General features: G+C 38.5%; 1 protein-coding gene across 1 annotated transcript in view; it reads left to right on the plus strand.

Moving 5' to 3' along the window:
* The first annotated feature begins 85 nt into the window (after positions 1–85).
* LOC123101857 (G-type lectin S-receptor-like serine/threonine-protein kinase At4g27290) overlaps positions 86–14,256 on the plus strand; it is an 18,049-nt gene continuing 3,878 nt past the window's right edge. Inside the window, exon 1 of the mRNA XM_044523121.1 lies at positions 86–111. Within this exon, the coding sequence (XP_044379056.1) occupies positions 86–111 (26 nt within the window). The remainder of the gene's footprint in view (positions 112–14,256) is intronic.

A 14,256-nucleotide genomic window follows, 5' to 3' on the forward strand; every position in this document is an offset into this window, starting at 1 on the left:
GGGCGTCGGGGGTGGTGGTGGTCGGGGGCGGCGAGCTCAGTGGGGGTCGGGGGCGGCGGGTCCGTGGGGGTCGGCGGCGGGGCCGATGGGCACGGGGGCGACACGGCTGAGGTGAGGGAGAGAAAGAGGGGGGTGGAGCGCGGGGACGACCTTTTTTAGTTAGGTGTAATTTCTTTGTCGTCTGCTAGTTTGGTGGCGCCAGAAAATAGTCTTGATAACCCACAAGTATAGGGGATCGCAACAGTTTTTGAGGGTAGAGTATTCAACCCAAATTTATTGATTCGACACGAGGCAAGCCAAAGAATATTCTCAAGTATTAACAGTTGAGTTGTCAATTCAACCGCACCTGAAAGACTTAATATCTGCAGCAAAGTATTTAGTAGCAAAGTAGTATGGAAGTAACGGTAACTGTGGCAAAAGTAATAGTAGTAGTTCTTGTAGCAATCGTAACAGTGGCAACAGAAAAGTAACTAAGCAAAGATCAATATGTGAAAAGCTCGTAGGAAATGGATTAATGATGGATAATTATGTCGGATGTGATTCCTCATGCAACAGTTATAACATAGGGTGACACAGAACTAGCTCCAGTTCATCAATGTAATGTAGGCATGTATTCCGAATATAGTCATACATGCTTATGGAAAAGAACTTGCATGACATCTTTTGTCCTACCCTCCAGTGGCAGCGGGGTCCTATTGGAAACTAAGGGATATTAAGGCCTCCTTTTAATAGAGTACCAGACCAAAGCATTAACACTTAGTGAATACATGAACTCGTCAAACTACGGTCATCATCGGGAGTGGTCCCGATTATTGTCACTTCGAGGTTACCGGATCGTAACACATAGTAGGTGACTATTGACTTGCAAGATAGGATCAAGAACTCACATATATTCATGAAAACATAATAGGTTTAGATCTAAAATCATGGCACTCGGGCCCTAGTGACAAGCATTAAGCATAGCCAAGTCATAACAATATCAATCTTAGAACGTAATGGATACTAGGGATCAAACCCTAACAAAACTAACTCGATTACATGATAAATTTCATCCAACCCATCACCGTCCAGCAAGCCTACGATGGAATTACTCACGCACGATGGTGAGCATCATGAAATTGGTGATGGAGGAAGGTTGCTGATGATGATGGTGACGGATTCCCCTCTCCGGAGCCCCGAACGGACTCCAGATCAGCCCTCCCGATGAAGATTAGGGCTTGGCGGCGGCTCCGTATTGTAAAACGCGATGAATCCTTCTCTCTGATTTTTTTCTCCTCGAACGTGAATATATAGAGTTGGAGTTGATGTCGGTGGATCCTCAGGGGGCCCACGAGGCAGGGGGCGCGCCCCAGGTGGCCGCCCTGCACCCTCATGGACAGGGTGTGGGCCCCTTACGCTGATTCTTTCGCCGGTATTTTTATAAATACCAAAACGTGTCTCCGTGTATTTTCAGGTCATTCCGAGAACTTTTATTTCTGCACAAAAATAACACCATGGCAATTCTGCTGAAAACAACGTCAGTCCGGGTTAGTTCCATTCAAATCATGCAAGTTAGAGTCCAAAAGAAGGGCAAAAGTGTTTGGAAAAGTAGATACGTTGGAGATGTATCAACTCCCCCAAGCTTAAACCTTTGCTTGTCCTCAAGCAATTCAGTTGACAAACTAAAAGTGATAAAGAAAAACTTTTACAAACTCTGTTTGATCTTGTTGTTGCAAATATGTAAAGCCGGCATTCAAGTTTTCAACAAAGATTATGAACTAACCATATTCACAATAACATTTAGGTCTCATGTTTACTCATATCAATGACATAATCAACTAGCGAGCAATAATAATAAATCTTGACTAAAAACACTTTCTCAAAATAATCATAATATGATATAACAAGATGGTATCTCGCTAGCCCTTTCTGAGACTGCAAAACATAAATGCAGAGCACCCCTGAAGATCAAGGACTGACTAGACATTGTACTTCATGGTAAAAGAGATCCAGTCATAGTCATACTCAATATAAATTAATATCAATGCATGCGAATGATAGCGGTGCTCTCTAACGGGTGCTTTTTAATAAGAGGATGATGATTCAACATAAAAGTAAATAGATAGGACCTTCGCAGAGGGAAGCAGGGACTTGCAGAGGTGCCAGAGCTCAAGTTTTGAAACAGAGATAAAAAATATTTTGAGTGGCATACTTTCATTTCAACATAACAACCAAGAGATCTGGATATCTTCCATGCTACACACATTATAGGCGGTTCCCAAACAGAATGGTAAAGTTTATACCCCCCACCACCAACAAATTAACATCAATCCATGGCTTGTCTGAAACAATGGGTGCCTCCAACTAACAACAATCCTGGGGGAGTTTTGTTTGCAATTATTTTGATTTGAGCATGGGACTGGGCATCCCGGTTACCAGCCATTTTCTCGTGAATGATGAGCGGAGTCCACTCATCTTGAGAATAACCCACCTAGCATGGAAGATATAGACTACCCTAGTTGATACATGAGCTATTCGAGCATACAAAACAGAATTTCATTTGAAGGTTTAGAGTTTGGCACATACAAATTTACTTGGAACGTCAGGTAGATACTGCATATAGGAAGGTATGGTGGACTCATATGAGATAACTTTGGGGTTTATGGAAGTGGATGCACAAGCAGTATTCCCGCTTAGTACAAGTAAAGGCTAGAAAGAGACTGGGAAGCGACCAACTAGAGAGCGACAACAGTCATGAACATGCATTAAGATTAATCAACAATGAATGCAAGCATGAGTAGTATATAAATCACCATGAACATAAATATCATGGAGGCTATGTTGATTCTGTTTCAACTACATGCGTGAACATTTGCCAAGTCAAGCCACTCGAATCATTCAAAGGAGGATACCACCCTATCATACCACATCACAACCATTTTAATAGCATGTTGGCACGCAAGGTAAAATATTATAAACTCTTAGCTAATTAAGCATGGCATGGGCAACTATAATCTCTAATTGTCATTGCAAACATGTTTCATTCATAATAGGCTGAATCAGGAACGATGAACTAATCATATTACAAAAAAAAGATAGGTCGAGTTCATACCAGCTTCTCTCATCTCAATCAGTCCATCATATATCGTCATTATTGCCCTTCACTTGCACGACCGCACGGTGTGGATAATAATAATAGTGCACGTGCATTGGACTAAGCTGGAATCTGCAAGCATTTAATATAAGGGAGAAGACAAGGTAACATGGGCTCTTAGTTAAATCAACAATAATGCATATAAGAGCCACTCAACATTTTCATCATGGTCTTCTCCTCTCGACCCCCAAAGAACAAGAAAAGAAATAAAACTATTTACACGGGAAAGCTCCCAACAAGCAAAATAAGAACGAGAAATCTTTTTGGGTTTTCTTTTAGTTACTACTATTACAAGCATGGAAAGTAAACTAGCTACAACTAATTTTCTTTGGTTTTTCTTAAGGTTTTTCAAACACACAAGAAGAGGACTTAGAAAATAAAGTAAACTAGCATGGATAGTACAATGAAAAAGTATGATCACCGACAACAAGAATGAGTGTGTGAACATAAATGTAATGTCGGTGAGAAATACGTACTCCCCCAAGCTTAGGCTTTTGGCCTAAGTTGGTCTATGCCCACGGATCGAAGCCACTCCCTCCGATGTACTGAGGAGGGTCCTCAGGGTGCCACTGGTTGGCGATTTCCTCCGGATCCCACTGATAAACAGACTGACGATGAGGATCAAGTGGTGGCTCAGGCTCAGGCTCTGGGACTTGTGTCAGCCTCCAGTATGCATAAATGGCCTTGGGTGAGATGAGGTACGTGCCTGAAAGTATGTTAAATAGAGAGGGTGCAGGCAAGGTAATAATCTCACAACGAGTTTTATCAAATATCAAATTATACTTAAGCATCTTCTTCTTTCTTTAACAATAAAATCATGTGCTACCATACTCTTATAATCTAGAAAATAGGAGGAAGCAACTTTTCCTGTTTCTCATAATGCCTATTAGGTATCCCAAAATGTTCAGCAAGGCGTGAAGCAAAGATGCCTTCAAAAATGGGGCCCTTTGTACAGTTCAGATTTAATCGTTTAGCAACAATGGCGCCTAAGCTGAAAGTGGTATCACGAAACAAAGCATGGTGCAAAATGACAATATCAGGAGCACTAAGATTTCCACTGTTCCCGCGACCAATTAAGCATCTACTAGCAAATATCGCAAAGTAACGTAGAACAGGAAAATGTATACTGGTAATTCTTGTATCGGAAACTTTCCTAGTTTCTCCTACAACAATTCTATCAATAAACCCATCCACATCACTATGATGTGGTTCCTCGATGCTGCCCTCAAAGGGTATCTTGCAGACCCGACAAAAATCATGGAGTGACATCTCCTTAACCTCATCATATAAGTGAAACTCCACTGAAGGTGGTGATTTCTTAGCATGGAAATAAAAATTTTGCACGAAAATATTAGTGAGTAGGAGACACTGTTCGCGCTGGTCGTGGAGGAAGTCGGTGAGGCCTACATTCTCAACCAAATAATAGAAATCATCATAAATTCCGGCGGTTCTTAGGAACTCATCACAAGGCCATTCACACGGCCGAACCTCTGCAGTGCGAGGAAGATTGTATTTGGGCTTTTTATTCTCCTCATTCTGCTTATCCTTCGAACTTCGGCTCGAAGAACCCCTCGATAATCTCTTCATCATTTTCTTTCTCTGAAAATTTCTGAAATTTTTAGTGACTCAAAATAAAAGTGAACCAAACTCAACAAGATTGATAGCAACTACTCCTACAAGTGCCTAGAGGCTATATCATGCATTAAAACTACTTTTGACCATGTAAATTTGACATGCAAGCTCAAGAACAGGGTCACCTTATCAGCAAAAATTTGCAATAAATAAAGCACTAGAACAAAAACTAATTGGACCATTGGAGGAGTCACATACCGAAGAACAATCCCCCAAAGCAGTTTTGTGAATGGAGCTTTGAGCAAGGAGATCGAAAATGGCAGCAAGATGAGATAGAACTCGGGTTTGAGCTATGGGAGGATTTTTTTCCTGAAGGAAGACAAAGTGAGTGGGTGCTGGAATAAGTGGAGGGGGTCCACGAGGCAGGGGGCGTGCCCTGCACCCTCATGGCCAAGTGGTGGGGCCCACTAGTGTGTTCTTAGTGCCAGTAATTCTAAAATATTCTACAAAAAAGCATATATCATTTTCCAGACATTTGGAGAACTTTTATTTTCATGGTATTTTTATTGCAAGGATAATGCGGAAAACAGACAAAAAAACTATTTTTGCTTTATTTAATGTAAATAACGGAAAGTAAAAGGAGGGCACATAGAGTTGTGCTTTCTAGCTTCATCCATCTCATGCTCATTAAAAGAAATCCACTAATAAGGTTGATCAAGTCTTGTTAACAAACTCTATCCGAATAACATGAAACCAGAGAATTTTCAATAACACTAGGTTACCTCAACAGGGATATGCATGTCCCCAACAATAAGAATATCATATTTCTTCTTTACAGTAGGAAGAGGGAATTCAAAACCTCCAATAATGATCGTTGAAATTTTTCCAATAGAATTGATACTATGTACTTGAGGTTGTTTCCTCGAAAAGTGTACCGTATGCTCATTACCATTAACATGAAAAGTGACATTGCCTTTGTTGCAGTCAATAACAGCCCCTGCAGTATTCAAAAAGGGTCTACCAAGGATAATCGACATACTATCGTCCTCGGGAATATCAAGAATAACAAAGTCTGTTAAAATAGTAACATTTGCAACCATAACAGCCACATCCTCACAAATACCGACACGTATAGCAGTTGATTTATCGGCCATTTGCAAAGATATTTCAGTAGGTGTCAACTTATTCAAATCAAGTCTATGATATAAATAGAGAGGCATAACACTAACACCAGCTCCAAGATCACATAAAGCAGTTTTAACATAGTTTCTTTTAGTGGAGCATGGTATAGTTGGTACTTCAGGATCTCCTAGTTTCTTAGGTATTCCACCTTTAAAAGTATAATTGGCAAGCATGGTGGAAATTTTAGCTTCTGGTATCTTTTTTTTATTTGTAACAATATCTTTCATATACTTAGCATAAGGATTCATTTTAAGCATATCAGTCAAACGCATACGCAAAAGGATAGGTCTAATCATTCCAGCAAAGCGCTCAAAATCCTCATCATTCTTTTTCTTGGATGGTTTAGGAGGAAAAGGCATGGGTTTCTGAACCCATGGTTCTCTTTCTTTACCGTGCTTCCTAGCAACGAAGTCTCTCTTATCATAACGTTGATTCTTTTATTGTGGGTTATCAAGATCAACAGCAGGTTCAATCTCTACATCATTGTTATTGCTAGGTTGAGCATCAACTTGAACATGAACATCATCATTAACATTATCACTAGGTTCATGTTCATTACCAGATTGTGTTTCAGCATCAGAAATAGAAATATCATAGGGATTCTCAGGTGTGTCAACAACAGTTTCACTAGAAGCATGCAAAGTCCTATCATTTTTCTTTTTCTTCTTCTTAGAAGGACTAGGTGCATCAACATTAATTCTATGAGAATCTTGCTCAACTCTCATAGGGTGCCCCTTAGGATACAAAGGTTCCTGAGTCATTTTACCACCTCTAGTCACAACTCTAACAACATTTCCATTTTCCTTATTATTCAATTCATTGAGCAAATCATCCTGTGCTTTAAGCACTTGTTCTACTTGAGTGGTAACCATAGAAGCATGTTTACTAATAAGTTTAAGGTCACCTTTAACTCTAGACATATAATCAGTCAAGTGTTCAATCATATAAGCATCACATTTCAATTGTCTACCAACATATAAGCATTGAAGTTTTCTTGTTTAACAATAAAATTATCGAACTCATCCAAGCATTGGCTAGCAGAATTATTACGAGGAATATCAACTTCATCAAATCTATAGAGAGAATTTACCTTTACTACCTGTGTCGGGTTATTAAGACCATGTATTTCTTCAATAGGTGGTAAATTCTTAACATCTTCAGCTTTAATACCCTTTTCTTTCATAGATTTCTTTGCCTCTTGCATATCTTCAGGACTAAGAAATAGAATACCCCTTTTCTTCGAAGTTGGCTTAGGAGTTGGTTCAGGAAGTGTCCAATCATTATCATTACTCAATATATTATTCAATAACAATTCAGCTTGCTCAACAGTTCTTTCCCTGAAAACACAACCAGCACAACTATCTAGGTGGTCTCTAGAAGCATCGGTTAGTCCATTATAAAAGATATCAAGTATTTCATTTTTCTTGAGAGGATGATCAGGCAAAACATTAAGTAATCGAGAAGCCTCCCCTAAGCTTGTGGGAGACTCTCTTCTTCAATTTGCACAAAATTATATATTCCCTTAAAGCAGTTTGTTTCTTATGAGCGGGGAAATATTTAGCAGAGAAGTAATAAATCATATCCTGGGGACTACGCACACAACTAGGAGCAAGAGAATTGAACCATGTTTTAGCATCACCCTTTAATGAGAATGTAAATAACTTAAGGATATAGTAGTAATGATTTTTTTCCTCATGAGTGAATATGGTGGCTATATCATTCAATTTAGTAAGATGCGCCACAACAGTTTCAGATTCATAGCCATAAAAAGATCATATTCAACCAAAGTAATTAACTCAGGATCAACAGAGAAATCATAATCCTTATCAAAAATACAGATAGGTGAAGTAGCAAAAGCAGGGTCATATTTCATTCTAGCATTCAAAGACTTTTCTTTCAGCTTAGCTAACAGTTTCTTAAGATCATATCTAACTTTGCAAGCAAAAAGGTCTCTCGCAGTTTCTTCATCCATAACATAACCCTCAGGCACATCAGGAAATTCATATCCATGGGGAGAATCTTCATCATCACTTTCATCAACATTATCAGTTTCAATAATTTCACTTTCTCTAACCCTAGAAAGTTGTTCATCAAGAAATTCACCTAATGGCACAGTATTATCAAGCATAGAAGTAGTTTCATCATAAGCATAATGCATAGCAGAAGTGGCATCATCAATAACATCTGACATATCAAAATCAATAGCAGGAGTAGGTGTCGCAAGTTTACTCAAAACAGAAGGTGAATCAAGTGCAGAGCTAGATGGCAGTTCCTTACCTCCCCTCGTAGTTGAGGGAAAAATCTTGGTTCTTTCATCTTTCAAGTTCCTCATAGTGATCAATAGATATAAATGCCAAGTGACTCAAAGAATAGAGCTATGCTCCCCGGCAACGGCCCAGAAAATAGTCTTGATAACCCACAAGTATAGGGGATCGCAACAGTTTTCGAGGATAGAGTATTCAACACAAATTTATTGATTTGACACAAGGGGAGCCAAAGAGTATTCTCAAGTATTAACAGTTGAGTTGTCAATTCAACCGCACCCAAAAGACTTAATATCTGCAACAAAGTATTTAGTTGCAAAGTAGTATGGAAGTAACGGTAATAGTGGCAAAAGTAACAGTAGTAGTTCTTGTAGCAATCGTAACAGTGGCAACGGAAAAATAAACTAAGTTAAGATCAATATGTGAAAAGCTCGTAGGAAATGGATTAATGATGGATAATTATGTCGGATGTGATTCCTCATGCAACAGTTATAACATAGGGTGACACAGAACTAGCTCCAGTTCATCAATGTAATGTAGGCATGTATTCCGAATATAGTCATACATGCTTATGGAAAAGAACTTGCATGACATCTTTTGTCCTACCCTCCCGTGGCAGCGGGGTCCTGTTGGAAACTAAGGGATATTAAGGCCTCCTTTTAATAGAGTACCGGACCAAAGCATTAACACTTAGTGAATACACGAACTCCTCAAACTACGGTCATCATCGGGAGTGGTCCCGATTATTGTCACTTCGGGGTTACCGGATCATAACACATAGTAGGTGACTATTGACTTGCAAGATAGGATCAAGAACTCACATATATTCATGAAAACATAATAGGTTCAGATCTGAAATCATGGCACTCGGGCCCTAGTGACAAGCATTAAGCATAGCAAAGTCATAGCAATATCAATCTTAGAACGTAATGGATACTAGGGATCAAACGCTAACAAAACTAACTCGATTACATGATAAATCTCATCCAACCCATCACCGTCCAGCAAGCCTACGATGGAATTACTCATGCACGACGGTGAGCATCATAAAATTGGTGTTGGAGGAAGGTTGATGATGACGATGGCGACGGATTCCCCTCTCTGGAGCCCCGAACGGACTCCAGATCAGCCCTCCTGATGAAGATTAGGGCTTGGCGGCAACTCCGTATCGTAAAGCACGATGAATCCTTCTCTCTAATTTTTTCTCCCTGAACGTGAATATATAGAGTTGGAGTTGATGTCGGTGGATCCTCAGGGGGCCCACGAGGCAGGGGGCGCACCCCAGGGGGGCGCCCTGCACCCTCATGGACAGGGTGTGGGCCCCCTTACGCTGATTCTTTCACCAGTATTTTTACAAATTGCAAAACGTGTCTCCGTGAATTTTCAGGTCATTTCGATAACTTTTATTTCTGCACAAAAATAACACCATGGTAATTCTGCTAAAAACAACGCCTGTCCGGGTTAGTTCCATTCAAATCATGCAAGTTAGAGTCCAAAACAAGGGCAAAAGTGTTTGGAAAAGTAGATTCTTTGGAGACGTATTAGTCGTTTGGTGGTACTCGTTAGTGGGCCACCCTTCCTCTTTGCCGTCTGCTAGCAGACGACAAAGCTTCTATGCCGTCCGCTAGCGGACGGCAAAGATCTTGCTGACGGCAAACATGATCTTTGCCGTCAGCTCTTTCTTTGCCATTAGTTTTGTGTAAGCTTATGGCAAAGACATTCTTGGCCGTCAGTTGGCTGACAGCAAAGAGCTGGCTGACGGCAAAGATCCTGATTTCAGTAGTGTAATATGCTATTTTATATTATTTTGGGACTAACCTATTAACCTAGAGCCCAATGCCAGTTTCTGTTTTTTTCCTTGTTTTTCAGTTTCGCAAAAAAGGAATACCAAACGGAGTCCAAACGGAATGAACCTTCGCGATGATTTTTCTTGGACCAGAAGACAACTAGAAGACTTGGAGATGAAGTCGGAGATGAGTAAGAAAGAAAAGGAAAACAGGAAAACAAAACGAAAAAAAGATATAAGAAAAATCAAACAAAAAACAAAAAGAAAAGGACAAAAGCCGGAGAAACCAGAACAAAAGTGAAGAAAACAGAAAGAAAAGAAATAAACCCAGTAAAATTTGAAAAAGAAACAAAGAAAACCATTGTAGAAAGAAAAAACTAGAGTAAAACCCGGCTCTTTTCCTTCTAGTAGGTCGCGCTTGACTTATTTAACATGAACTAGATCGTGCTTAACAGTGCTACGAAGCACCTAGGAAACGTTGGTTCATAGCTAACTTATGGCCAGCCCAACTAGCTCGTTTAAGACCTCCATTTTTTCATTTTCGTTCTTTACTTTTCTCATTCTCGGTTTTTTAATTTTCATTTATTTTTAATTTCATTTTACTTTCCTTTTAATTTTATTTTATATTATATTTTAATTTATTTTTAAAGAAATTGTGAACAACGTTCCAACTTTATGATTTTTTTATAAAATCTTGAATATTTTCTGAAATCATGTACATTTGTCGGATTCGAAATACTATTATGGATCAGAATATGTCTAAAATTCGTGAAGAAAAATTAGTCATGAACATTTTCGAATTCATGGTGTTTTTGTCAAATACATGAAAACTTTGTGAAATGGTGAACATTGTTTTGAAGTTCATGAACAGTTTTTTGAATTGGCAAAAAGAAATTGTCAACCAATATTTCTGAAATTCAGAAAATATTTTTTTTATTTGGAAGAAATGTTTTTGAAATGCATGAATAATTTTTATTAATAAGCAAATATTTTTTGAATTGATGACATTCTTTCATAATTCACGAATATTTTTTTAATTTTTTTGAAACATTTCATAAAACTATCTTAATGTTTCTTAGCCCGTAAACTTTTTTTCAAATTCTTGATTTTTTCAAAATCATGTACATTTTTTTATTTCAGTACATTATTTTTCAAAATCATGAATATTTTTTAATATGCGAAAAAAATTAATCTCAAAAAATTTGAATCCATGAACCTTTTATGATTCTTGTTTTTTAAGGGAATTTGTAGTTTGTTTGAAATTTGTTTTTTTGTTAAATCATGAAGAAAAAAATTCATTTTACTACCCTGAATAAAGTGGGTGGTTCACTTTACCCCCTAATCTATTTTTCGGTTTGTTTACTCCCAAACAAATCCAAAACGGACAAAACACCCCCTTGGCTGATTTTTCTCCACCTGCTGCTGATGTGGCACTAGTCAACGGTTGTTTTGACCCGGGTGGGCCCCCCTTGTCAGGTCTCTCTCTCTCTCTCTCTCTCTCTCTCTCTCCAGGTCACAACAGCCCCGAGCCCCCGACCTCCTCTATGCACGGCTGCGTCTGAGCACCACCGCGCCGTTGTGTCACCGCTGAAGCCCTTCACGTCGGCGACCTCTCACTCCTAGCGCTGCTCCGCTGTCGGTCGCCTCATCGCTTCTGCTCCAACAAGGAGCTCACCGTCGGCCACCTCCGGGCCTCCTGCAGCACCTCCCCGCCGTCCAGCGATGCCACCGTCGGCCTCGACGCTGGCGGCGAGGCAGAGGAGCTTGCACAGCGGTGACTGCATGTGAAGGAAAGAAAAGTGAGGAAGAACTCACGATTGTATTATCCTCTGGGTGTACACTTATACACAGATAACAAAAAAGTTCTTTTCGGCGATGAATGGATGAAAAAATTTCTGTACGTGGGCCGTCGAAAAGAACTTTTTTGCTATCCGAGGTGGTACTAATTTTTTATGCCGAAAAGAATTTCTGCACGTGGGCCGCGCACTCTAGCCCGGCGAAGCCAGCCCACTTATTTGTCTGCCAACGCAGCTGATAAAATACTATTTCCCGCACTAGGCAACAAATGGTCGAGTTTTGCACAGGACAACCAATATTGGGCTAGCCCATTTTTCTTTGTTTCTGTGTTTTACTTCTATTATTATTATTATTTTTCTATCTCGCTTTTCCATTCCTATTTTATTTTTATTTTATTATGTATTTTGTAAATTAAAAATTCTGAAAAAACGTTCAAAATTAAAAAACAATTTTTTGTAAATGTTCAGAATTCCAAAATTTTCTTGCTATTTTGTAAAATATTCAGAAGATGCAAATTTTTTTCCATTTTTTCAAAAAAACATACTTTTGAAAATTGTTCGAGATGTCTAAAAAGAAACCGGCATTTCAAAAAATGCATCAAATTAAGAAAATATTATTATTTTTATTTAAATTGTCAAAACTAAAAATGATCTTCATGTATAAAAGATACACATTTTCTAAAAATCTTACGAAACACATGTTCCAATTTTAAAAAATGTTAAAAAATACAAATAATGTTAATATGTTTTTGTTGGATTTTCGCACAGGACAACCAATAGTGGGTTGGCCCATTTTCTTTGTTTCTGTGTTTTACTCCTAGTTTATTCTGCTTTCCATATCTCTTTCTTCCCTTCCAAGTTTATTTTTCATTTAGAATTTATTTCTGAAATTAGAAACTCTCAAAAAATTCAGACTTAAGAAAAACAATTTTCTGAAAATGTTAAGAACTCCGAAATTTGGTTGCTATTTTGAAAAATATTCGGAACCTGCAAAAAAATTCCCGTTTTTTTAAATATTGTTTTTAAAAATCGTTCGAGATGTCTTAAATTAAAATGGCATTTCAAAAATGCTCCAACTTCGAAAAATATTCCTTTTTAGTGAAATTTACACAATTAAAAATAATGTTTTGTATAAAGATATCCATTTTCTAAAAATCTTATGAATTTTCAACACATGTTCCCGTTTTTAAAAATGTTCACAAAGTCAAATATTGTTAATATTTTTATAAAAAAAGTTGGTATTTTCAGAAAATGTTTGATAATTTAAAAAGATGTTCCTTTTCATATTTTGTTCGTGTTTTTTCAAAAGTGTACATAATTAAAAAAAACTGTTCCGTATTAAAAAAATTGTTCATGTCTCCTAGAATATTTAGAAACTTCATACCTTAAAATCCCCTCGATCGACAGGATTGAAAGGAAAAGTAGATTGAATAACTCATGTGCCTTATCTGATGTACGGTGACGTAACAAAACTCTTAAATGCCCTCAATTAATGAATGGAAAAAATAACAGATTAATTCTTTCACGCGCGGCGAAACTGTGAAGCTAAACGTTCTTTTTTTCATGTGCATATAAGATTTTGCTTGCACTATAATTGTCACTGACTTTAAATGCATATTATTTATCTCCCGTTGCAACGCACGGGCATATGTGCTAGTATAGATAAAAGGATTTGACCGTGAACAATCCATTCGTAGTCAAACTCCAATGTAATGAATCTGGTTGGTCGGATAATTGAACATCCATCAATATCCGTACCAAATGTATCCATGAATTCCACCGCTCCCCGACTAGAGAACGCCTAAAATGAATATTCAAAGGGGTCGATTGTAATATCGTGCCAACATAACTCTCCTTACGTTGGACAATATTATAAAGATTTGGATATTGAATGGCTAAGGGCGCCTCCCCTAGCCATGTGTCCTCCTAAAATCGTGTGGTCATTTCATTACCAACAACAAATTTGGTTCTATGAAAGAATAAGTCTTTAATTCACATAAGCCCCTTCCAGAAAGGTGAATCTGCCAGCCTCGTGGTGACTTGTGCTAGCGTTTTCGATTGTAGATATTTCTTGCGTAAAATTTGTGCCCACGTACCATCGTTCTCTACCGAAAGCCTAAATAGCTATTTGCTCATAAGGCATTTATTATTAATTTCCAGGTCTCAATACCGAGACCTCCCTGATCCTTGAGTCGGCATAATATATCCCAACAAGCTAAGCGATATTTCTTCTTGGCCTCATCCGACTGCCAGAAGAGTCGAGATCCCACTAACTTTGGATGTATGAGTGAATCACCATGTTATTGATCTGGTCAAGCACAGGACGAGACGTGAGGTATTAGATTTCTGAGCCGCCATTTAAGAAGCACATATTTTTTTCCCGCATCATGTCCTTTTCACTCTCAACAGACCTGACCGCTGGTGCCTAACTTCCGGCACAAATTTAGAACAACTCAACCACTCTTTCATTCCTCTGGGTCCAAACATCCTATGAGACGCAGCATGGCGCTCTGATTGCTTCTC

This window comes from Triticum aestivum, chromosome 5A (genome assembly GCF_018294505.1).
Source record: "Triticum aestivum cultivar Chinese Spring chromosome 5A, IWGSC CS RefSeq v2.1, whole genome shotgun sequence".
NCBI classification, from domain to species: Eukaryota; Viridiplantae; Streptophyta; class Magnoliopsida; order Poales; family Poaceae; genus Triticum; species Triticum aestivum.